Source organism: Dama dama, chromosome 23 (genome assembly GCF_033118175.1).
Source record: "Dama dama isolate Ldn47 chromosome 23, ASM3311817v1, whole genome shotgun sequence".
NCBI lineage: Eukaryota > Metazoa > Chordata > Mammalia > Artiodactyla > Cervidae > Dama > Dama dama.
The window spans coordinates 26,265,675-26,292,418 of NC_083703.1; the positions used below are offsets into that span (position 1 = coordinate 26,265,675).

General features: G+C 43.8%; 1 protein-coding gene across 12 annotated transcripts in view; it reads left to right on the forward strand.

Annotated features, from left to right (window-relative positions):
• KIAA1217 (KIAA1217 ortholog) overlaps positions 1 to 26,744 on the forward strand; it is a 440,539-nt gene that overhangs the window by 255,049 nt on the left and 158,746 nt on the right. For all 12 annotated transcript variants that reach the window (XM_061126199.1, XM_061126210.1, XM_061126205.1 and 9 more), the window contains exon 3: positions 18,200 to 18,398. In XM_061126199.1, coding sequence (XP_060982182.1) covers positions 18,200 to 18,398 — 199 coding nt within the window. The remainder of the gene's footprint in view (positions 1 to 18,199; positions 18,399 to 26,744) is intronic.

Consider the following 26,744-nt stretch of genomic DNA (forward strand, 5'->3'; position numbering starts at 1 on the left):
CAGTTTCACAACAAGGCAGTTAAGCTCTAGGGGCATCACCCAGGGGCCTGGACCCCCATATCCTCTCCAGACTGAAGTCTGGGCTGTGGGGATAATAATGACTTTTGTAAGGATGCCTTCTAAGGTGTATATTTAGCGTACTGTGTGTTATACTCCTTTGTTACTTGAATTTGAAAGCCTGCAAGCAGGTGCCTTTCCTTTCATCACTGTAATAACAGCGGTCCTCAGGCGGACACCTTTTATCCCGAAGCCTTTTAAGTGCATTCCAGGCTCTCTGAATTACAATGGCATCTGCCGCCTTGCCCCAAGCCTCTTCCAAGGAGGATGGTAGGAGCCTGAACCTCGGAAACTGTTGGTTATAATGCACATCAAAAGTAAAGAAAGAGAGAGAGAGAGAAAAAAAAAAAAAAAAAAGCCTGATTGATTTAAGGCAGCTTGCCATAAAGAGACACCTACCTTCAGGTGGATAAACTAAAAATCAAAAGGCAAAACCTCCTAAGAGGAGGAGACAAATTTACGAATGTAGCTAACTCTGATTAGCTTGAACCTTAAATGTAGCTTCGACTTTTATGACATACATGATATTTTCTATAAATGTGATATACTCCTTATAAGACAAAGCAATACTACTATTTCACGAGACAAAGTTGTTTTCCTTGTTTTAAATTCTAAAAGAAGCATTGTTTGCTCATGCCTTCAGAAAAGGGACATCTATCAACATAACAGACAGGGTCAACAGGAAAACAGCACTATTCTTCATCCGGCCTTTTTTTTTTTTAACATCAACTCCTTCAAGAGGAAGCACACCACTAAATAATAATTGCAGGAACGTGCTTCTGAAAGGGGTGGGTGGGGGGCTGAGCTAATGAGATCCAGATTTGGAACTTGCTGATGGAAGAACGCTCAAAAGAGATGATGGTGAGCCAGGCCTTATAGCCTTTAAATAGGATTTACCTCTTTCTGGCTTTGAAAGGAAGTCAGAGAGCAGCTGATTCAAGATATTATTTTAGAAGCAAGTCTGTGCTATGTTCCAGGTAGGACACGAGGTGGGCAGTTGGCAGGTTGATAGAAATCCCGGAAGTGGGAGCAGCTGCACCTTTTCTGGGGGTCAGCCTGCTTTGTACTCTTCTCCAGGCACAGCCAGACCTCTTAAAGGAAAAAATAAAACAATCACATCATCTACACATTATGAAGGGGTTGGAAAGTAGAAAAATATCCAAGAGATCATAGAAAATGGCTAAAATTCCAAATTTACCTGGAGTCAAATTGAAAGAGCCTTAAAATGAAGTTACTATAATGGTATCAGAGCTCTGGAGGGGAGCGTCTGTTTCCTTAAAATGTGGATGCATGATCTGCATGTTCAAAATTGAATGGATGGCTCTGGGCTCTTCTGTTTTAACTGTTGCTTTTTTGGAAGTTGGAAGTCTGTGCAAATCTGGATTCCTGCAAAAGTTTGCATGACATGAGAATGGAAATTAGACTCCATTTCTGTGTTTTCCCCATGAATTCGTGTCCTCATTTCAGGGGCCATCTGGGAGGATGAACCTTTTACCGGGAATCTAACCATAGGAGATAACACATGAGAAACCTGAGATGGGTGTGGGTACCTTCAGGTCACTGAAGATGTGAATCCTTCTGAATTCTAAATGCTTTGTGAGAAAGTCTTCCCTTCCACTGATCCACTCTAAAAATACCATGCTTACCCGGTAATTCTCTGATCTGCAAAAGCAGTATTATCCTCGTTTTGGAGAAATAAAGGAAAAGGAAGCACATTACTCACAATATGCTAAGTTTCTTCCAACTGAGTGACTAACACTTTCATTTTCAGGGCTTCCCTGGAGGCTGACTTTAAAGACTCTGCCTGCCATGCAGGAGACCCAGGTTGCATCCCTGGGTCAGGAAGATCCCCTGGAGAAAGGAATGACAACCCGCTCCAGTAGTCTTGCCTGGAGAATCCCATGAACAGAGGGTCATGATGGGCTACAGTCCCTGAAGTCTCAAAAGAGTCGGACACAGCTGAAGCAGCTTGGCACACATGCGTTACTCATAATGCTATTGTGTAAAAGAAACCAAGGCTAATATTTGGGTGTATTGCTTCCATTTCTTTTGTCTTTCTATTTATTTGGCTGCGGGTCTTAGATGCAGCATGTAGGATCTTGATCTTTCCTTTCCACAACAATCTTTAGTTGTGGTATGTGAACTCCTGTTAGTTGCAGCATGGTGGATCTAGTTCCCTGACCAGGGATTGAACCCAGGCCCCCTGCATTGGGAGTTTGGAGTCCTAGCCACTGGACCACCAGGGAAGTCCTTTGCTTTCATTTCTTAAATTATGGAAAAACAATTCTTTAAAACACCTTGATCATGACTGCATCATATTCCATAGAGTGGCTCCATTGTGATTTGTTAACCAGCCTTCTAAATCGTTTCTAGATTGATTTATTCTATTAAAGATGTACTATGTACAGATTTTCTCCCTGACCATCTAGTATAGGAAGTAACAAATTTTTTAATTTTTGTAAATCAGATTAAATCTGACTTGATTTTAGCAGTTATTAAGAAATGTATTTTCATCACTTGGGGTCATAAAGAAAGTCTAAGGATCGAGTCTAGTCTGATAGAACTGGATAAAGTTTCTGGGATCCCTGGGACTCAGCAGATAGTCTCCTGGGGGTCTATTTGCAGGTCGATTCTTGGGACTGTCTGCCGAGCTAAACCAAGGCACACACTTTCTGCCACTCCGAGCACACCACACACCGCTCCTCCACCGGAGCTACTCCCTGTAAATGAAATCCAAATCTCCAAAATTTGAAGATCATCACCACCACCAGCACCACTAACATTGGCATCCTCTTCTTGGCCCTGGAAAGTCACTTACCTGCCTCTTCCTGACCAATTAGCAGCCTTCCTCCTCTCCTATTGGGGGAAGAGTGGGCAACCCCAGACTCATCCTCCAAATGCCTTTACCTTCTGAGTTCAGTCTAGAGAGGAACTTTTCGGGGTGGCCTTTGTAACTCTAAGGCACCATTCACAGCCCTTCCCCCTGGAAAGACCTTGGGACACAAAGGTTTGGCAGTTTCCCCAGGAAGTTGGGGATAGGGGGTAGACGTCCCAGCATTTTTTGTTTCTAGCTGACAGCTACGAGGACAAGCTGTGCTGTGTGCTTAGTCTCTCAGTCATTTCCGTCTCTGCGACCCCATGGATTGTAGCCCTTTGGGCTCCTCTGTCCATGGGGATTCTACAGACAAGAATACTGGAGTGGGTAGCCTATCCCTCCTACAGGGGATCTTCCCAACCCAGGAATCAAACCAGGGTCTCCTGCACTGCAGGCAGATTCTTTACCAGCTGAGTTACCAGGGAAGATAAATTGGTAATATCTCAGAAGAGTCGTTTGATGCACAAATACTGAGAGAGAGAGAGTGTTTGTGTCATGTGATGCTTCTCTGTTTTAATTTTTTAAAAACTCACTTTTTAAGATGCATTTCTTTTTGGCTGCGCTGGTTGCTGCGCGTGGGCTTTCTCTGGTTGCGTCGAGCCGGGGCTACTCTCTGGTTACAGTGTGCGGTCTTTCCATTGCAGTGGCTTCTCTCGTTACATGGGCTCTGCGCTCATGGGCTTCAGTCATGGCAGCACATAGCCTCAACGGTTGTGGTTCACAGGTTCTAAAACAGGCTCAGGAGTTGTGATGCCCAGGCTTAGTTGTCCCAAGGCATATGGGATCTTGCCAGACCTGCGATAGAACCCATTTCTCCTGCATTGGCAGGTGAATTCTTAACCACTGGACCACCAAGGCAGTCCCTGTGTCTGCACAGAGATGTTCTTGTCAAGTGTTTTTTGGCATCTGCAGAAGGGGCTTTGCTTGGCGAGAGCAGGTTGGTCAAGGGGTCCTGCCTGGCTCACTCGGCTCGCCTGTGGCTGGCTCTCAACGGGGAGGCAAGGGGTGGTGACTACTTAGCCTCACGGCCTTTTCATCTTTCTCATCTGATAATGAAGTAATACCCACAGTGAAGGGAAAATGGGGAAACAAAAGACACAGTTGTACTTTGCTCAACTGCTGAATCGTCTGATTTTACTCCAGACCAAACATCTTTCTGTTTTCACAGGTGAAAATCATGAAAAATGTCTGGGTACCCTTTTGGTAGAAAGAGGGAGGAAGGGCTTGAAATATTACCCTTGAAGAAACAGGGTATAAATTGAGTTTATCAAGGATAATTCATCAAAAATAAATCCTAGAGAAAAATGTATTCCCTTTGTCCAAGCTGGGGAAAGGAAATACTGATTTTTCAGGGCTAAACTTAAATCTGTCCTTATGAGGATTTCAGATATGCACAGATGAAGGTTGGTATTAGAATGGGAGGCATGTGTGCATACATGTCCTGCTTGTTATAAGGCCCAGAAGTTCCTGGTTACTCCAGAAGTGACAGGTGTCCACAGATTCACTCCCATGAAGCACCCAAATACACACTAAACAGTCATGTGTACTTGTATACCAGTGGGGCCCTTTAATGCATGCACCCAAGTTTTCTATTAAAAAACAAAAGCTGATTTCTTCTCCTCTAAGTCGTTAGCTCCAAGCCCATCCAAACTAAACAACTACATAATTGTTATAAAACTAAGTATAGCTCTCTCTTAATACACTTCTCACATCAGTCTGTTATGTTCTAGAACCAGGGATGTCTTCAGTGTGTTGCCCAGATTGGCTGTCAGCATAAGAAAGGAGAGGTTTGCTCGGGTCTCATTTTTCTGGCCATCAGCCACAGAAGCTGTGAGAAGTGGTAAAGTGCCATGGGGAGACGGGGGCCCGCTGCTCCAGAAGTGCCCACCCCAGGCTGTAAGTCTTGGGACGCACCTGAGAACGGCAGGTCTTCTGCAGCTGCAGCTGGCAACCTGGGTGGGTTTGTGTAAGGATGGAAGCCCGTGTGCCGTATTGGAGCTCTTGGTCGTCACATCCTCAGACCCAAACCCAGGAGAAGCCTTAGACTTCAGAAACCAGAGGGGCAGAGGAGGGAGCAAAAAAAAAAAACAAAACAAAAACTGCACTGTGGCTCTAGAAAGGACTCTGTGAGGAAATTTTGAAGTTTAAACCTTCCATGGGGCAATTTGTCAATTCTTCTGACATTAGTGGAGCTGGAAGGAGGGGTGGTAAAGAAACCTAAAGTCCAGGGAATCATTCAGTATTTGTGAATTTCAAATATCTTGCTCCTTGCATCTTTCATAGAGTGCATGACACCTAGAAAATTCTCTTTGGTTGACATCACATTTTTTTTAAAATTTCCTTTATTTATTTATTTTTTTTCCAGTGGGTTTTGTCATACATTGATATGAATCAGCCATAGATTTATACGTATACCCCATCCCGATCCCCCCTCCCACCTCCCTCTCCACCCGATTCCTCTGGGTCTTCCCAGTGTACCAGGCCTGAGCACTTGTCTCATGCATCCTACCTGGGCTGGTGATCTGTTTCACCATAGATAATATACATGCTGTTCTTTCGAAACATCCCACCCTCACCTTCTCCCACAGAGTTCAAAAGTCTGTTCTGTACTTCTGTGTCTCTTTTTCTGTTTTGCATATAGGGTTATCGTTACCATCTTTCTAAATTCCATATATATGTGTTAGTATGCTGTAATGTTCTTTATCTTTCTAGCTTACTTCACTCTGTATAATGGGCTCCAGTTTCATCCATCTCATTAGGACTGATTCAAATGAATTCTTTTTAATGGCTGAGTAATATTCCATGGTGTATATGTACCACAGCTTCCTTATCCATTCATCTGCTGATGGGCATCTAGGTTGCTTCCATGTCCTGGCTATTGTAAACAGTGCTGTGATGAACATTGGGGTGCACGTGTCTCTTTCAGATCTGGTTTCCTCAGTGTGTATGCCCAGAAGTGGGATTGCTGGGTCATATGGCAGTTCTATTTCCAGTTTTTTAAGAAATCTCCACACTGTTTTCCATAGTGGCTGTACTAGTTTGCATTCCCACCAACAGTGTAAGAGTTCCCTTTTCTCCACAGCCTCTCCAGCATTTATTGCTTGTAGACTTTTGGATAGCAGCCATCCTGACTGGCGTGTAATGGTACCTCATTGTGGTTTTGATTTGCATTTCTCTGATAATGAGTGATGTTGAGCGTCTTTTCATGTGTTTGTTAGCCATCTGTATGTCTTCTTTGGAGAAATGTCTGTTTAGTTCTTTGGCCCGTTTATTGATTGGGTCATTTATTTTTCTGGAATTGAGCTTCAAGAGTTGCTTGTATATTTTTGAGATTAATCCTTTGTTTCTTTATTTGCTATTATTTTTTCCCAATCTGAGGGCTGTCTTTTCACCTTACTTATAGTTTCCTTTGTAGTGCAAAAGCTTTTAAGTTTCATTAGGTCCCATTTGTTTATTTTTGCTTTTATTTCCAATATTCTGGGAGGTGGGCCTTAGAGGGTCTTGCTGTGATTTATGTTGGAGAGTGTTTTGCCTATGTTCTCCTCTAGGAGTTTTATAGTTTCTGGTCTTACATTTAGATCTTTAATCCATTTTGAGTTTATTTTTGTGTATGGTGTTAGAAAGTGTTCTAGTTTCATTCTTTTACAAGTGGTTGACCAGTTTTCCCAGCACCACTTGTTAAAGAGGTTGTCTTTTTTCCAATGTATATCCTTGCCTCCTTTGTCAAAGATAAGGTGTGCATAGGTTCGTGGGTTTATCTCTGGGCTTTCTATTCTGTTCCATTGATCTATATTTCTGTCTTTGTGCCAATACCATACTGTCTTGATGACTGTGGCTTTGTAGTATAGTCTGAAGTCAGGCAGGTTGAATCCTCCAGTTCCATTCTTCTTTCTCAAGAATACTTTGGCTATTCGAGGTTTTTTTGTATTTCCATACAAATTGTGAAATTATTTGTTCTAGTTCTGTGAAAAATACCGTTGGTAGCTTGATAGGGATTGCATTGAATCTATAGATTGCTTTGGGTAGAATAGCCATTTTGACAATAATGATTCTTCCTATCCATGAACATTGTATGTTTCTCCAGCTGTTTGTGTCCTCTTTGATTTCTTTCATCAGTGTTTTATAGTTTTCTAAGTATAGTTCTTTTGTTTGTTTAGGTAGATATACTCCTAAGTATTTTATTCTTTTTGTTGCAATGGTGAATGGTATTGTTTCTTTAATTTCTCTTTCTGTTTTTTCATTGTTAGTATATAGGAATGCAAGGGATTTCTGTGTGTTAATTTTATATCCTGCAACTTTACTATATTCATTGATTAGCTCTAGTAATTTTCTGGAAGAGTCTTTAGGGTTATCTATGTAGAGGATCATGTCATCTGCAAACAGCGAGAGTTTCACTTCTTCTTTTCCTATCTGGATTCCTTTTACTTCTTTTTCTGCTCTGATTGCTGTGGCCAAAACTTCCAACACTATGTTGAATAGTAGTGGTGAGAGTGGGCACCCTTGTCTTGTTCCTGATTTCAGGGGAAATGCCTTCAATTTTTCACCATTGAGGGTGATGCTTGCTGTGGGTTTGTCATATATAGCTTTTATTATGTTGAGGTATGTTCCTTCTATTCCTGCTTTCTGGAGAGTTTTAATCATAAATGAGTGTTGAATTTTGTCAAAGGCTTTCTCTGCATCTATTGAGATAATCATATGGTTTTTATCTTTCAATTTGTTAATGTGGTGTATTACATTGATTGATTTGTGGATATTAAAGAATCCTTGCATTCCTGGGATAAAGCCCACTTGGTCATGGTGTATGATTTTTTTAATATGTTGTTGGATTCTGTTTGCTAGAATTTTGTTAAGGATTTTTGCATCTATGTTCATCAGTGATATTGGCCTGTAGTTTTCTTTTTTTGTGGCATCTTTGTCTGGTTTTGGAATTAGGGTGATGGTGGCCTCATAGAATGAGTTTGGAAGTTTACCTTCATCTGCAATTTTCTGGAAGAGTTTGAGTAAGATAGGTGTCAGCTCTTCTCTAAATTTTTGGTAGAATTCAGCTGTGAAGCCATCTGGTCCTGGGCTTTTGTTTGCTGGAAGATTTTTGATGACAGTTTCGATTTCCTTGCTTGTGATGGGTCTGTTAAGATCTTCTATTTCTTCCTGGTTCAGTTTTGGAAAGTTATACTTTTCTAAGAATTTGTCCATTTCATCCAAGTTGTCCATTTTATTGGCATAGAGCTGCTGGTAGTAGTCTCTTATGATCCTTTGTATTTCAGTGTTGTCTGTTGTGATCTCTCCATTTTCATTTCTAATTTTGTTAATTTGGTTCTTCTCTCTTTGTTTCTTAATGAGTCTTGCTAATGGTTTGTCAATTTTGTTTATTTTTTCAAAAAACCAGCTTTTAGCTTTGTTGATTTTTGCTATGGTCTCTTTAGTTTCTTTTGCATTTATTTCTGCCCTAATTTTTAAGATTTCTTTCCTTCTGCTAACCCTGGGGTTCTTCATTTCTTCCTTCTCTAATTGCTTTAGGTGTAGAGTTAGGTTATTTATTTGGCTTTTTTCTTGTTTCTTGATGTAAGCCTGTAATGCTATGAACCTTCCCCTTAGCACTGCTTTTACAGTGTCCCATAGGTTTTGGGTTGTTGTGTTTTCATATTCATTCATTTCTATACATACTTTGATTTCTTTTTTGATTTCTTCTATGATTTGTTGGTTATTCAGAAGCGTGTTTTTTAGCCTCCATATGTTTGAATTTTTAACAATTTTTTTCCTGTAATTGAGATCTAATCTTACTGCACTGTGGTCAGAAAAGATGACTGGAATGATTTCAATTTTTTTGAATTTTCCAAGACCAGATTTATGGCCCAGGATGTGATCTATTCTGGGGAAGGTTCCATGTGCACTTGAGAAAAAGGTGAAGTTGATTGTTTTGGGGTGAAATGTCCTATAGATATCAATTAGGTCTAGCTGGTCCATTGTGTCATTTAAGGTTTGTGTTTCCTTGTTAATTTTCTGTTTAGTTGATCTATCCATAGTTGTGAGTGGGGTATTAAAGTCTCCCACTATTATTGTGTTACTATTAATTTCCTCTTTCATACTCGTTAGCGTTTGCCGTACATATTGCGGTGCTCCTATGTTGGATGCATATATATTTATAATTGTTATATCTTCTTCTTGGATTGATCCTTTGATCATTATGTAGTGTCCTTCTTTGTCTCTTTTCACATCCTTTATTTGAAAGTCTATTTTATCTGATATGAGTATTGCGACTCCTGCTTTCTTTTGGTCTCCGTTTGCGTGAAATATTTTTTTCCAGCCCTTCACTTTTAGTCTGTATGTGTCTCTTGTTTTGAGGTGGGTCTCTTGTAGACAGCATATATAGGGGTCTTGTTTTTGTATCCATTCAGCCAATCTTTGTCTTTTGGTTGGGGCATTCAACCCATTTACATTTAGGGTAATTATTGATAGGTGTGGTCCCATTGCCATTTACTTTGTTGTTTTGGGTTCACGTTTATACAACCTTTCTGCATTTCCTGTCTAGAGAAGATCCTTTAGCATTTGTTGAAGAGCTGGTTTGGTGGTGCTGAATTCTCTCAGCTTTTGCTTGTCTGTAAAGCTTTTGAATTCTCCTTCATATCTGAATGAGATCCTTGCTGGATACAGTAATCTAGGTTGTAGGTTATTCTCTTTCATTACTTTCAGAACGTCCTGCCATTCCCTTCTGGCCTGGAGGGTTTCTATTGATAGATCAGCTGTTATCCCTATGGGAATCCCTTTGTGTGTTATTTGTTGTTTCTCCCTTGCTGCTTTTAATATTTGTTCTTTGTGTTTGATCTTTGTTAATTTGATTAATATGTGTCTTGGGGTGTTTCGCCTTGGGTTTATCCTGTTTGGGACTCTCTGGGTTTCTTGGACTTGGGTGGCTATTTCCTTCCCCATTTTAGGGAAGTTTTCAGCTATTATCTCCTCGAGTATTTTCTCATGGCCTTTCTTTTTGTCTTCTTCTTCTGGGACTCCTATGATTTGAATGTTGGGGTGTTTCACATTGTCCCAGAGGTCCCTGAGGTTGTCCTCATTTCTTTTGATCCTTTTTTCTTTTTTCCTCTCTGCTTCATTTATTTCCACCATTTTATCTTCTACCTCACTTATCCTATCTTCTGTCTCTGTTATTCTACTCTTGGTTCCCTCCAGAGTGTTTTTGATCTCATTCATTGCATTATTCATTTTTAATTGACTTTTTTATTTCTTCTAGGTCTTTATTAAACATTTCTTGCATCTTTTCAATCTTTGTCTCCAGGCTATTTATCTGTAACTCCATTTTGTTTTCAAGATTTTGGATCATTTTTATTATCATTATTCTAAATTCTTTTTCAGGTAGATTCCCTATCTCCTCCTCTTTTGTTTGACTTGGTGGGCATTTTTCATGTTCCTTTACCTGTTGGGTATTTCTCTGCCTTTTCATCTTGTTTAGATTGCTGTGTCTGGAGTGGGCTTTCTATATTCTGGAGGTCTGTGGTTCCTTTTTATTGTGGAGGTTTTACCCAGTGGGTGGAGTTAGACGATTGGCTTGTCAAGGTTTCCTGGTTAGGGAAGTTTGTGTCAGTGTTCTGGTGCGTGGAACTTGATTTCTTCTCTTTGGAGAGCAATGGAGTGCCCAGTAATGAGTTTTGAGATGGGTTTATGTGTTAGGTGTGACCTTGGGCAGCCTGTATGTTGACGTTCAGGGCTATGTTCCTGCGTTGCTGGAGAATTTGCGTGGTATGTCTTGCTCTAAAACTTACTGGCTCTTGGGTGGTGGTTGGTTTCAGTGTAGGTATGGAGGCTTTTGGACGGTCACTTATTACTTAAAGTTCCATGTAGTCAGGAGTTTTCTGGTGTTCTCAGGTTTTGGGCTTAAGTCTCCTGCCTCTGGATTTCAGTTTTATTCTTCCTGTAGTTTCAGGACTTCTCCAACTATACAGCACTGATAATAAAACTTCTAGGTTAATGGCAAAAAGATTCTCCCCCGTTAGGGACACCCAGAGAGGTTCACAGAGTTACATGAAGAAGAGGAGAGGGAGGAGGGACATAGAGATGAGCAGGAGGAGAAAAAGGGGGACTCAAGAGGAGAGAGACAGATCTACGCAGCTGTCTGTTCCCAGAGTGTTCTCCGTAGCTCAGACACCCACAAAGATTCACAGAATTGGATTGGGAAGAGAAGGGGAAAGGAGGAAATAGAGGTGTTCTGAGGTAGAAAACAGAGAGTCAAGATTGGGAGAGAGTAATCAACACACTCCTGAATAAAAATGGGAACTGAATATTGGATTCTTAAATGTTCACAATTTATATCATATACTGAAAAACAAAAATTAAAAATCTAGAGTAGAGGTTAGACTCTTAAAAATACTATATTAAAAACAGAAACCAAAACACACACAAAAAAATTTTAGAAATATATATGAAGTTCAGTTTAAAAATAGGGCTTCTCTTTTTTTTTTTTTTTGGTAAGGTTATAGTGTATTGAAAATGAAAATGAAGGAGTAGTAGAGGAGTACTAGAGGACTTTAAAAGAAATAAGAGAAAAAGAAAAATAGAAAATAGAAGAGAAAAAGAAAAAAAAAGGAAAAAAAATTTTTTCCCTAATTAAAACAATCATAAAAATCTATGAAAATGAAAGTTAAGGAGTAATGGGGGAGTAATAGGGAATTTTTAAGGAAAATAGAAAAAATAAAAAAATTTTTTTTCTTACTTAAAAAAAAAAAAAAGTAAAAATATATCTAGGAGTTTCTCTGGAGCTGTTGCAGTCAGTGTGGGTTCGGCTCAGTTTCAGATAGCTCCTCGTTCCAGCTTACACTTCTCGATATCTACAGGCTCCTCCGGTGTAGTCGGTGTTTTCTAGAGGGATTTTAATCTGTTGCACCAGTCCCTTCTGAAGCGGTTCCCTTTGTTTATTTGGCTTCTGTTTACCGGTCTCTTCAGAGCCTCATTTCCGCCCTGACACAGGCGGGTGGAGGTGGACTCTTATTCAGGTAGCTAGTTCTGTCGCGCTGCGGGGAGGGGCTGGCGCTGTGGGGACGGGCTGGCGCTGCCGGGAGGGGCTGACGCTGCTTTCTCCGTCTGCACTGCTCAGGCTCCCGGCTGCTCCGTATGGAGCGCGCCCCGCGCTGCGCGCAGCTCCAGCCCTTGGGTGTTCCACAAAAGCGCGGAACAAAAGGCTGCATCCGCTCTTGTGCCTTCCCCGTCAGAGCGGTCCGGGCAGCCATGGGCTTGACAGGCGCACTCTCCTCGGGTGTGGCGCGCCTGCTCCCTTCCACGGTCCCAGTCTCAGTTTCCGCCGGCGCCAGTCAGGTGCGTGCGCCTTCTGCCCTCCGTCCCCAGCCCCAGTCCCAGCTCGCGCTGGTCGGGTGCCTGCGCCCTGTGTCTTGCCGCGACCTGCTCCCGCCTCCGGCGGGGCTGGGCCAGTCCGCAGCCTGCGAGCTCTTCTCTGGACTTTCTCGGTCCCTTTGTTCTGCGAACGGCCGGCAGTGTGTTCGGGCCGGTTAATTTTCTCTGTCTCTTTTGCTCTCCCACAGTTCAAGTTGGCAACTCACAAAAGCTCCCTCCGACTGTCCTCAGGGCACTCAGGCCCGGACCCTACCTCAAGCAATGCCGTCCGCTCCTCTCCGTGCGGCCCCCACTTGCTGGTGGCGGATGCGGGTGTCTGGGGTACTTTTCTGCTGAGAGTTGCTTTTAGGCTCCTAATCTGTGGGTTTTATTTATTGTTTCCCTCCCAGTCAGGTTGCCCTCCAAGATTCAAACACTTCCCCCAGGCCCGCCAGTGCGAGGGTTTCCCGGTGTCTGGAAACGTCCTCTAAAGACTCCCTTCCTAGGATGGATCTCTGTCCTTAGCTCTTTTGTCTCACTTTTTATGTTTTATATTTTGTCCTACCTCCTTTCGAAGACAATGGGCTGCTTTTCTGGGCGCCTGATGACCTCAGCTAGCGATCAGAAGTTGTTTTGTGAAGTTTGCTCTGCGTTCAGTTATTCTTTTGATGAATTTGTAGGAGAGAAAGTGGTCTCCCCGTCCTACTCCTCCGCCATCCTGGCTCCTCCCGACATCACATTTTTGACTGGAATTTTTAGTTGAAATCATCACACTTGGGCAGTGCATGGGGGATTTTCCATCTTAGTTGCAGCATGCAAACTCTTGGTTGCAGCAGGTGGGATCTAGTTCCCTGACCAAGGATTGAACCTGGGCCCCCTGCATTGGGAGCACAGAGTCTTAGCCACTGGGCCACCCTGGAAAGCCTTTTTTGAAAAAGGAAAGACTAGAATGGATGAGTGGGGTTCAGGTGGCCTTGTTATGCGGGCTGCCCCTTCCTGCATGACCCCAAATGACTCCCAGTTTGGGGTTGTTTGGGGTCGCCTGATGGTTTAGAGAAACCTCTAGAAGAGGGAGGTGAGTTGGTGTCATGTGTGTCTATGAAGTGCTGAGTGAAATCTAGCCTTCCAGACCCTCAAGTCCTGCCCAGGTTGCTCAGAAAGCATTTCCACCATCCTCTGCCTCCTGAAGCTTTCCAGTTAGGGGCAGCTTTCTTCAGAGGCTCAGGGCAGGGGCCCCCAACGTCATGCTATAGATGATGCATGTCTGAGAAAAGGCTTCTCCTGAGCCAAAACAAGGACAATAACGCCCAACAGAAAGACTGTGTTCTTAACCAATCTGAACTGTGTATCTTCCCACCCATTTTTTGGATATTAAAATATCTTTCCAAGATGACCAGTGCAAGTTCCATGCATGAAGCAGGGCACTCAAAGCCGGTGCTGTGGGACTACCAAGAGGGGTGGGATGGGGAGGGAGGTGGGAGGGGTTCAGGATGCGGGGACATGTGCACCTGTGGCTGACTCATGTCGATGTATGGCAAAAAAACACCATAATATTGTTAAGTAATTATTCTCCAATTAAAATAAATAAGTTAATTTTTTTTAAAAAACCTTCCTTTCTCTTGGCCATAATGGCCATCATACAGAGAGAAAGCATGAGTGCGTGACTTCACCCAGATCTAGCTCTTCCTCACCTCTGCGCTTCCTCCTCTCTGGACCCATTATTTCATGTCGGCAGTCACCCCCTAAACCTCACTCTGCCCTGCACTAACACAGTGATGCACCTCTTAGAACTTCTCGTCCAGCTGTTACATGTATATTATTCTTGGCCCCCAAATGTCCCTTATATGCGTTATGAGCTCAACAACCACATACAGCCCTTTTAACTCCTGGAGCCTCGCACTGCGCTGAGTACCAAGTCCCTGTTTCAAATGCTTTTTGACTTTTTTTTGTTTTAATATGTCAGATCACAGAGTGCCTGACACCAGTGTCAGCAATTTTCATTGTCTTTTTTCTGCCCTAAATGATGTCTCAGCAGCGAGCTGGCATCCGCAGGGAGAGCGCGGTGTGAGGAGATTGCTAATATGCGGTGATAGTTTGCAATGAGAAAGTGAATAACATAAAAACGAGAGCAGGCGTTTATATTTGGAACTGAATGGCTGTGGATAGGAAGTTTCAAAAAAAAGATTGAGCCCTCGTATCTTTATTTTTATACGTACGCCTGCCAAGATGACCCTGAACAAGAAATCGAAATTTTATTTTGATTTTCTTCAAGGATTATTGCCTTTTGCAATGGAAAATGACAACTCATCAAATGCATCATGTCTGCTGTAAGCTGCAAAGATGACCAGAGAGCAGAAGCTGTCATTGTGTTCATGCTGCTTCAAGTAATATTATTACTTGTCCATTTTGCTAAACCGAATGTATTTTCTTTCTTTTTTTTTTCTTATCGAAGTCAGGGATGAGGACATTTTGGCTTGATATTCCACTGAGCATAGTAACCAGGTAGCTACTTCATTGAAGATGATATGAATTTATATAACTCTTGGTGAGCTGGGCAATGATTTAGGGTTGATTTTTTTTTTTTTTTTTAAGTCTAATAATACTCTTAAAGAGTGCCAAAGCCAGATCTGGATCTTTGTAACAGAAGCAGATTTTATGAAAAATAAACTATTTTCGGACCTTGCGTGGAAAAATTAACCCCAAGCAAATAGATGGGTCATCTGTCTTTTTGGTCATGATGTGTTGTGTTAGTCACTCAGTCACGTGCAATTCTTTGTGACCCCATGGCCTGTAGCTCCACAGGCTCCTCTGTCCATGGAATTCTCCAGGCAAGAATACGGGAGTGGGTGGTCATTTCCTTCTCCAGGGGATCTATGATATGGGTTGGTTATCGGAGCCAAGAGTTTCCTGTGGAACACCCAGGCTGGCCACCTTCATGAAGGGGGTACCAGGGGCTTTGTGCTGACCTTATTCCTGTTTTCCTCTGTGGAAATGTCCTGAGAGTTGTAGCAAGGTGTGGCTGTCTAGATAATACAGTAGTGCTCCTACCAAGATGGGTCTCCTGATACGTTTAGCAAAAGGGAAAGGAACTGATGATCCCATCCTCAAAGGGCTTCCCTAGAGTGCCAGGCACACTTGGGTATCCCTGAAAGAGTTCTGTGCCCTTGAGGCAGGACCGACTCTGTGTGATTCTTAGTGTGCATGTTTAGTCGTGTCCGAGTCTTTGTGACCTCATGGACTGTAGCCCACCAGGCTCCTCTGTCCACGGAATTTTTCAGGTAAGAATATCGGAGCAGGTTGCCATTTCCTGTTCCAGAGGATCTTCCTGACATAGGGATCGAACCCATGTCTCTTGTGTCTCCTGCATTGGCAGGCAGATCCTTTACCGACTGGGCCACCTGGGAAGCCCTTGCCCCAAAAATTATTAAGGGTTTCAAGACAGCCACAGCAGAGAATGAAACAAAACCCAGAACCCTTTTAAACATTTGAGTCAATTATTCACCCACAAAGTTGGTCCTGCCTTGAGAAGTAAGTGCTTTGGTGTTTTGAACTTCAAAGCACAGTAGTATCCTTAGGAAAATTTAGAGGAAATTAAGGGATGCAAATAACCACCTCCCCCCAAAACAAACAAACAAACAAAAAACCTAGCTCCTGGGGGCTGCCTATATCCCACCACCATCAGCACCTTTGGCAATTTAGTACGAGAAGACTCACTGTCTGATTAATTCAGATCCATTGCCATCTAGAAGGTGCCTGGAATCATGCAATGAAAGCAGGGGTGGACTTTGGGAGTGGGGAAAACTGAGATCAGGCATTCATTCAATGAACACCTATCCATAAAGAATATTACGAAAGATAAGGAAGATGGTAAAGAGTCTGCCTGCAATGTGGGAGACATGGGTTTGATCCCTGGGTCAGGAAGATCCCCTGAAGAGGGAAATGGCAACCCACTCCAGTGTTCTTGCCTGGAAAATCCCATGGATGGAGGAGCCTGGAAGGCTACCATTGATGGGGTCACAAAGAATTGGACACGACTAAGCAACTTGCACATTCATTCAGCATAAGCACTCCCCCCCCGTTTCCCTGACTCTTTCTCTGACCTTCTACATGTACAATCCCCAGCCTCCACACAACAACCCAAATGATCTTATAAAAAATGTATCTGATCCTGATCCCTCCCCCTTCTCCCGGCACTCTGGTAGCTTAGAGTCAGAGTGAGAATTCTCCCCTTGACCCCAGGGCTTTGTAGGACCTGGGGTCTGCTGGTCTCCAGTGCTTACCACTTCTTTCTTTCTCCCTTGGAGACTTTGCACACGCTGCCTTTGTCTTTTCATCCCCCGCACCCCCGGCGTATCTCCTCCTCCCAACTTCGGTCGTCCTTGAGATCACCGTTATCTTGCTTTTCCAATTCTCCACTTAACGTACACTCCCTTCCCAGTCTGGATCCACACCATCAATGCCTTCTGTGTCTGTCCCCTGTAAGCACCATGAGGGCAGGATCATGTCTGTTGTGTCTGTTGTTCTGTTCCCAGCACCAACCGTGTACTAGCATGTACTTGGCATGTACCTGGAATATACTAGGCACTTGATAGGTGTTCGTTGAAAGGCTGAATGGACGTACCAAACAGTTCATGGTGTAAGCTTAATTATACGCTCTCTTGTGTTGTTATTCTTCACTAATTTCACCAATTAGTTTGAAAATCTTTGACATTAGGCAACATGATATCTGTCTGTCTGTCTCAGTTGCTCACAGTGCCAGGATATGTTCAAGAAATGTTATTGATCAACATAAATTATGAATGTTTTATACATTCATTACAGCATAGATAACCAAGTGAGAAATTCAATTATATATTATGTGTGGCTGGGTTATTATAGGTACTTTCTGCTGATTGTTGACGTTAAGTGATAACCAAAACCAGGCATAGTCTAAATTATGGAATTTCTGCCTCAAAAGAAAAGAAATCAAGTGTGATAGAAATATCTCTCTCACATTTGTATTTTATTGATTTTTGGAAGCAGTCTAGATAGAGGAGTTTAGAGGACTGGTTGTGTTCAATTTACTCTGGTGTGAGGGCATCTTCCGTGTGAGGTTATAAAAACATGCACAGTCCCATCTGCTGTGATTATAACCACCGCTAGAATTTGTCTGGCAAAAGGAACTGATTTACCATCATTCTTTTTATTTATTTATTGGCTGTGCTGGGTCTTCGTTGTTGCGAGCAGGCTTTCTCTAGTTGCGGCAAGTGGCGGCTACTCTTCACTGCAGCACAGGCTTCTCATTGCAATGGCTTCTCTTGTTGCAGAGCACGCAACTCAGTAGTTGTGGCACACAGACGTAGTTGCTCCATGGCATGTGGATCTTCCTCAATTAGGAATCGAACCCGAGTCCCCTGCATTGGTAGGCAGATTCTTAACCACTGGATCACCAGGGAAGTCCCTGCTATCATCCTCTCCTGTAGTGTAAGAAGAAAGTGTTAGTCATTTAGTCATGTCACAACTCTTTGCAACCCGCCAGGCTCCTCCATCCATGGGATTTTCCAGGCAAGAGTACTGCAGTGGGTTGCCATTTCCTTCTCCAGGGAATCGAACCTGGGTCTCCTGCATTGCAGGCAGACTCTTTACTATCTGAGCCACCAGGGAAGCCTATAATGTAGCTTGTCCTCAGCTCCTTGCTTGAAACAGCATTTGCGATGTTGAAGTCCAGTGATAAAAACCTTAATGGAATACTCACTCAGGGACAACTTTTTTCCAATAACTTGCACAACTGAAATTCTGACCCACTGGATCTTTATTTCTATATCCAGTCCTTCTAATGGACTGTTTTTCGTTGCCATGTTGTTTTTCCAGCTCAGCAAATCTTGATGGTATAGAAAATATCTTCAGCATAAGTAGTAACAGTCTGTTTTCCCACTTTCTTTCAAATGCCTTTTGCAGACAAGAAGCCCCAAACTCTCTCACAGTCCTCAGCCTCCCAACTTGGGCGACCCAGTGGAGCATCTGTCAGAGGCATCCGCTGATTCTTTGGAAGCCATGTCTGAGGGAGAAACTCCCAGTCCTTTCTCCAGAGGCAGCCGGACTCGGGCGAGCCTTCCGGTGGTGAGGTCCACCAACCAGACGAAAGAAAGATCTCTGGGTAAGCTTCAAAAGGCAGCTTCTGATTTTTATTACTGCATGTGTGTGCGTGTATACTTCTGAACACAGACCCCTACATTGGGATGTTAATTTGATCTTGACTTATAAAACCTCAAGTGCTCAGAAACTCCAACAACTTAACATGAAGCCTTGAGGATTTACCTGCTGAAGAAGCATCTAGTCCAGGCGGTCTCTGGGGCTGGGCACTCAAACAAGAGGCTGGCAGTGCTTGTCTGTGTCCTGGTAGGGAATAGCAAGGGCCACTTTGCTAAATGAGCCTCATTTCTTAGGAACCTCCTCCCCAGTTTCAGAATTGTGGACGGATGGGGTATGAGACCCACTCCACTGTCTGACAGTCCAGGGGAGGACGTGATTGGCTCCAGGAGGAAGAGGTGCGGTGTGGCCAGCACCCCCACGACTGGTCATAAAAGCCAGAAACACAGGGCTGTTGGCCCCGCCACCACATGAAAGGGTGGAGGGGCTTAGCAAGAGTCTAGCATAGCCTTTTCTTTCAACAGGCTTTTAAGAGACGCAGGATTCTGTCCTGCTTTTACCTGTGCTTGTGCTCCGCTGCTTCAGTTGCGTGGAATTCTTTGAGACCCTATGGGCCATCATAGCCCCCCAGGCTCCTCTGTCCATGGGAATGTCCAGGCAAGAATACTGGTGTGGGTTGCCATGCCCTCCTCCAGGGGATCTTCCTGACACAGGGATCGAAACCCACATCACTTACATCTCCTGCATTGGCAGGTGGGTTCTTTACCACCTGGGAAGCCCCTGCCCTCACTTAGCATCTGCTTTTTCATATTGGATATTCACTTTCTATCTCGCTTTGCTTCTTTCTTCTTTTTTCTTCCTGGCCCTTTAACAAAAGGCACAGATTCTGAAGATTTAGACATTTTTGCAAATCGTGTTGGTATTTCACAAGGTTAACCTGCCTTCTCAAGGTTCTGATTCAGTACCTGTGTTTGCAGACATTTGGGGTCAGGAGAAAGAGGGGACAGGAACGGGATCAACCCACAGAAGGCTTCAGGGTAGGCCTCTGCAGAAGACAGCTGAATTCTGCCTCTTAAAACTGAGTAGACGCCTTGCTTGAAGAACAGAGAAGGATGTGGGGAGGTATCCTGATTTTGTTTCCTCGGTCACAGACGGTAACCAGAGCAAATTGGGTTCAGACATTGTCCTAGGTCTTTTTTTTTTTTTTTAAAGCTGTGCTGAGTCTTTGATGTCATTCAGGGGGCTGTTCTCTAGTTGCAGTGTGTGGGCTTCTCGTTGGGGTGGCTTCTCTTGTTGTGGGGCATAAGCTTTAGAGTGCAGGGGCGCATGGACTCAGCAGTTGTGGTGCACAGGCTTAGCTGCCCCGAGACATGTAGGATCTTAGTTCCCTGACCAGGGATCGAACCGATGTCCCCTGCATTGCAAGGTGAATTTTTAACCACTGGAGCACCAGGGAAGCCCTGTCGCAGGTCTTTTAAAGAGAAAAGCAAAACAAATTAAAAAATAGCCCGTTTTTACTTGCATTATTGGTATTAATTTTTAACCTTCAGTTTTGTATACTTCACGTTTGGTTAATAATCCAGGATCCTCATTTTACTAGTGAAAGATGAGAGCCATGGAAAATCTCCTTTTTGTTTTCTGAGGAACATAGTTAATTAAATGGCAGAAGTGGGAAGACCCTCTAGTTCCTATTAACGCCATTTACCAATGAAGGCGCGGGGTTTGCAAGGGTGCAATGCACCCAGGGAGCATACGGGGCCCTGGCAGTGGCAGTAGGAGCCAGGCTGGGGCTTTCCATCTGGAGTACAGGGCTTAGTGTTCTCTTAACCCCACTCCTGCTTGAGGCAGGAGCCCAGGAACCAGCCAAGGAGTGGAATTTCTCCTTTGTGCTTTGCGGGAAATGAATGGGATTCACTTCTCTGTAAAGATAGGCTGTGCTTTGCAAAACAGAATGAAAGAGAAGAACAAGTACTTCTGCGCCTTCCCCCTTACCTGGGGAACAGCATGCCTGTGGGATAATGGAGCCTTTGTCTTACAGGCAGGAATTTCCCCTACAGCCAAGTGCACTTGGCAATGCAGGTATCCGTAGATACTGGCTGCCCTAGAAAGCCAACCTCTGGGCTTCGGGGCTGAAGGAGTTAGGACAGGCAACCTTGCCTTAGGAATTGCTGAGCGTGGCTGGTATTTTCTCATTTGCCGGCTGAACTTATGCAAAATGCTGTTTTACTCTAAGCACGCCTTGCTGTGAAGTTCTGGCAAGTCCCAGCAGAGTCACAAATGCCAAGGAGGTGCTTATTCTTCCTGCTCCAGGAGGAGCTTTGGGGCCAGTGATTTCCCCAACTCCTGGATGGAAAGAGAAACGCAAGGAGAGGAGAGGAGTGAGAAGTTTGCCCCTTCGAGAGGAGCCCTGGGGCCAGAAAATGAGGCTGGCCTGGGCCAGTGCGCCTGGCGCTGCCCTTGGCCGCCTCTCTGTGGCCGACTTGGGAATGTCCTCTGGCCGCACTTGGCCATCCTGACATAATCTGATTGAGCCAGGATGGGAAATAAACAGGAAAGTGAGTCAAGGAGAATCTATATACAATCTCTCTGCCAGGGGCCTTGCTGGCCTCCTGTTCGAAAAAGTCCCTGTGTGCCTGACTGTATTTAACACCCAGGTATGGGAACAAAAGGCTCCCCAGAGAGCAGAACTGGGAGCAGCGGGGTCCCCCAGCATTTCAGTGGTGAAGGCTATTTAGGACCCCAGACCACAGAGGCTGCAGACGAAACTGAGCTGTGATCTGCAAACCCACTCTGGGAGCCACCTGCAAGCCCCGGGTTTCCTTTGGGGTCAGTGCAATGTCATTTTGTCTTAATCCACGGAACTTTAGGACCTTCCCACCCAAGTCCTGTTCATCTTATGTTTAAATTTGTCATGGTTGGTTCTTCATGGATTATTGCGTTAATTTTGATTTATCTTGATTACTGAGTTTTGGAGGGGGGGCCGGGAAATTGTGCGCCTGAGGTGAGTGCCTCCCTCGCCTCACCCCAATATCTGCCTATGTGTCACCCCAAGGATATCGCGTATCATCCAGGCGACCTCCAGCCACAGTGTCTGGAAGAGGCGGGGGCGGGAGAGCCCGGCGCCCAGGCTTCGCTTCTGCACATGCGCAGTGTGTCACTGGCGCCCTTCCCCAGTCCTGGGCTGGGTCTGGACCAATTCTCCCACCGCTCCCGCTCCCTGGAGGGGATACGACCTTGCTTTCACTTCAGGCAGCCTGTGCCTGTAGATAAACCTGCTGGCTTAATCATTTTTTCACTTGAATAATCCTACCTTTCTCCTGCTTTGGCGTATTTAGGATATGGGAGGAGCGCGGGCTTGGTGCATTGCGCAGAGGCTTTTATAAGATGTGCCAGAGAGAGATGGGACAGCTCTGAGGCGCTGATTAGGACAGAGAAGGGAGGCATTGCTGGTGCCCGTGTAATAGTCTCTCTCCAGCGCTGCCCTGCATGCAAGGTGGGAGCTTCTCATTCCAGGATTTCAGGTGGGGCCAAGTGACAGCAAAACACAGAAATCTTGTCTGATGCTGGGAGCCAACTAGTCACTCTCAGAGATTTACAAAGCTGAAAAGTAAAGAAAGAAATTCGCTCAGCCGCTCTGATTTATAACATGACCAAATGCCAAAGATCTGTCACCTCTAAATCTTTACTTCTACAGAGTAGTGGGTTCCCCCGCACACTCCACACATGCAGAGACCAAATGAAATTCTTCTCAGTGGAATTTATGCCATTTCTGCTTCCCTCTCTCTTCGGTGAAAAGAGAGATGGTTCGGGGAAAGGAAATCTCCAAAAGAAAGTAAAAACCATTTTGCCATAGAGTTAAGTTTTAGAAATCATTTCCGTGTAAAATTGTCCCGCGGTTATTAGGTCTGGGTCTTAATGTTGGAGTCGTTTCCTTTTAGTCGTTGCTGTCTTATAAATGTCTGTCTGGAACGCAACCGCGGGCAGGGCCTGGGGTCTGGCTGCTCCACCGTCGGCCGTGAGGGAAAGAAGAGCCACAAGTTGTTCCCACCCTTCTGTGTACCCTCAGGAATTTGAAAATAAAACTCATATAAAAACACAGAGCAGCAACTTCCTCCTCGCTGCAGCCAGATGACTTGGGTGACCGTATCCTGAACGGTTAGCTTTGGAAAAGATACCTTCCTTACCAGCCCAGCAGCCAGAGGTGCTGCCATTTCTGTAGCAGATTCCTCTTAAACACTCAGCCTCAATAAACAAGAATGATTTTTAAAGGCTCCGGAGGATTTGAGACTCCTCGAGAGAGAACTTGCTCAATGCGTGTGACTCGTTGAGTATCTTTGGGGCTGTTCTCTTACTTTGAGGTGGTGACAGTGATGGGTACCATATACAGGTGTGGGTATTTAAGGAACAGAAAGTTCACCGCTGCCAGAGCCTCCCCACCTGTGCAGAAGAGTGAGTAGGAGGTTAGAGAAAAAGATGGAGGAAACGTCCATGTGTAAAGTGGAAAACCAAGAAGGTTTATGAGCAAAGACTGTGAGCCTCGTATTAAGATTGTTTGAGCATGAAGAGCTAGCCTCTGGAGAGTTAAAAAAAAAAAAAGAAATGAATTTCAGACACATGGAAAGAACAATATTGCTGTACAGAGTAAAGAAAGCACTTAAGGGATTTAGGTGCCAGTAGTGGTTGACATGTAATATTATAAAAACTAAAATTTACAGAAGACAGTTTGGTTGTAGGTCAGTAGCTTGGGAGCACGTTCCTGACCTTTATAGGATGCCATCAAAGAAAAGGTGAAAGGGTCATTTCTAGCTTGGGAACTCAGTGAGCGGGGTAGGAGGATACAGCGACTGGCCATTGTGGTCCACTCCAGTCTCCTTCTAGCATTCCTTCTTTTACTTTGGAGGCTGGAAAGCAGAATCATTCTGGAATAGCAGATACGCTGGGTTCCAGAAATAGGGACCAAGACATTTGTGGATGCTTTGGGTTTTCTTCAGCATCATTTGCTGAGCGGTCTCAGGGCATAGCCACTCACTTGATAGAGTTGCAATCTGGGCATCTATTTTTCTTCTGCTGAGGGCACAGGCCTGGTGTGACTTTGCAGTGGGACCAGCAGCTTCTGGACTTCCAAAGCGGAGTCACAGTGGTCCAGGACCACTGGAAGCTTCCCCCTTGTCAAATGAGTTGTGCAGGCTCCCAGTTCTGCAGTTAACATTCAGCCCAGTGACTCCACAAGCCAGTTAATAAATCCATCTTTTGCTTAAACCAGCTGGAGTCAGTTCAGTTCTCTGCGCTGAACCCTCACTGATACAAGGGATCTGATTGGCTGTGCTTGTAGCAGTTATAGTGCCACCTCTTCCGCATGTTCGAGAAAAGATGGCAGGTACCAGTAGGGACAGACTAATGACTTCTAAAGACTTGGCAGTGAACTGGAGAATGAACTGGAGGTGTGATTTCCCAACTGTGTTCCTCAGAGCTCTGGAGTTCTGTGGCGTTTTCTCTACTATAAATATTGCATTTTCATATAAGATTTCATTTGGCAAATGAGCTGTGTTGGACTGTAACACCCACATAGTAAAAAGCATTAAGTAGACCAAGGGGCATTGGAGAATAAGAGAGAAGTCATGAAGACATTTTCTTTCCATAACATGGGTTCCTTGAGCTCTTGTATTTGGCTGTATCAGGTAGGTCAAAAGATTATCTCTTAGGTTTTTTGCTCTTGATGTAATGAATGTCCTGAAAGGTAATGTTTTTTAAAAAGTGAATTGATCTTTAAGCTAAGGGGAAAAAACAGATTTGGGACTGGGAATTAACCACTGAAAGGAAATATTTCAAGAAATCTTTGGGACTTCCCTGGAGGTCCATTGGTTAAAACTTTGCCTTCCTATGCAGCGGGTGCAGGTTTGATCCCTGGTCAGGGAGCTAAGGTTCCACTTGCCTCACGACCAAAAAACCAAAACATAAAACAGAAGCAGCATTGTAACAAGTTCAATAAAGAACGTTTCTTAAAAAAGAAATCCTCTGGTATCGCAAAACATGTTTTTGTGATGCAAATGATCACCCCCAATTCTCCTTTATAACCTGGGATTTTCATATATGAGTTTCTCTGAAAGAGAAGCCAAGAGGGTAAACTTGGCTTTACCCTTTGCCCTCTAAAAGAGGGTAGTACTTATCCAGCATTACCTTCTTGGCTCTCAATTCACCCATAAGAAAGAATGTTCTTGTAGAAGATTGGAGACTCATGATTTGTTTGTACTTACTTTAAAAAATAACGTTAGTCCGATGTCTTTCAAAATCCCTTGCTATTAACATTCCTGGGTTGAAACTTTAGAATAGATTTCTCAGACTTTGAGGAAATGGTTCAGTTAATGTGGTACCTATGGAGTTCTGTGCCCTTTACCAACATCTTGAGGATTGTTTTGCAGACGGGATGCTGGTAGGAAAAGCATCAGTGAAGGTGAATAGAAGATTTGGTGGACTCTAAGGGCCCTCCCCAAGCTACCATTCATTTACAGAATCAAGGACTTCCCTGGTGGTCTAGTGACAAAGATTCTGATATTCCAGTGCAGGGAGTATGGGTCACAAAGCCTGGTCACGGACCATAATTTGGTCCAAAAAAAAAAAAAAAAATTACAGGGTTTGCCGTTGGCTGGCTGAGTACCAATGAAAAGACTTGGAGTGTGCTGCTTCTGCTCCTCCTTTATAGCTGGGATGTTGCTAAATCTGGGCCTTTACTTTTTGTTATACTTTTTGTTAAGTTCAGTTCAATTGCTTAGTCATGTCCAACTCTTTGTGACCCCATGCACAGCAGCACGCCAGGTTTCCCTGTCCATCACCAACGCCCAGAGCTTGCTCAAACTCGTGTCCATTGAGTCGGGCCATCCAACCATCTTGTTCTCTGTCATCCCCTTCTCCTGCCTTCAGTCTTTCCCAGCATCAGGGTCTTTTCCAATGAGTCAGTTCTTCACATCAGGTGGCCAAGTATTGGAGCTTCAGCTTCAGCACGAGTCCTTTTGTTAAGTTAACGGCAGCCATTTCTAAACTGCAGGTGGAGCTCTAGGGTTAAATGCTGGAAAGGTGACTTCAGTTTCCAAAGCTATTTCAGAAAACCAGCCCCCCCCCCCCATAACTTGTGTGTGCTCAGTCGCTAAGTCATATCTGACTCTTTTGAGACCCCAATGGACTGGAACTTGGCAGACTCCTCTGTCCATGGGATTATTCTGGCAAGAATACTGCAGTGGATTTGCCATTTCCTCCTCCAAGATATCTTCCCCACCCAAGGATTGAACTCAAGTCTCCAGTGTCTCCTGCATTGGCAGGCAAATTCTTTACCACTGAGCCACCTGGGAAGCCCAGCCCATCTGTTAGCCAGTATGAAATATTTCTCTCTCTCTGTCACAATCACAAAATCCATTCAAACTCAGACACCTAGACAATGTTTAGATTTTTTTCCTGATGTATTTATAAAAATACTCTTATTCAAAAAAGAACTCTTCATCAAATTTCACAAGTCAGCAAAAGAAAGCAAGACAAGTTTCATCTGTATAATCTATACATCCAAAGTAGATTTGATTTGGCTTAAAACAATAAATGTATATAAGAATCATTAAGACAAGAGTTAACACAAGTACCAGTTGGGCGCAATATGTGTGTCAAGAAAATTAAGATAAGAATAATTGCTATGATTGCAGCCAAGATGAAAAAAGAAGATAAAGGAAGAAATGTAATGAGTTGAGTGAATTTCATTATTTAAGAAGAGGTTTAGGGCCCTTCATTTAGAGCATTTAATCCAAGACCTCCTGTATCTTAATGTTGTTGACATTATATTATGTAATAGTTTTATTTAACAGTTGTTTTATGGAAAGTTTCTTTGTATAAAACTTCAAAATTCAAGGATATTGTCTGAAACCGTCTTATTAGAAGGTCCTATCACTTTATGGCAAATAGGTGGGAAAAAAGTGGAAACAGTTACAGATTTTATTTTCTTGGGCTCCAAAGTCACTGCAGACAGTGACTGCAGCCACAAAATGAAAAGATGCTTGCTCCTTGGAAGAAAAGCTATGGCAAACCTAGACAGCATATTAAAAAGCAGAGATACCACTTTGCTGACACATGTCCATATATCAAAGCTATAGTTTTTCCAGTGGATGCGAGAGTTGGACCATAAAGAAAGCTGAGCACTGAAGAATTGATGCTTTTGAGTTGTGGTGCTGGAGAAGACTCTTGAGAGTCCCTTGGGCTGCGAGGAGATTAAACCAGTCAATCCTAAAGGAAATCAACCCTTAATATTCATTGGAAGGACTGATGCTGAAGCTGAAACTCCATTATTCTGGCCACCTGATGCGAAGGCCAAGCCCAT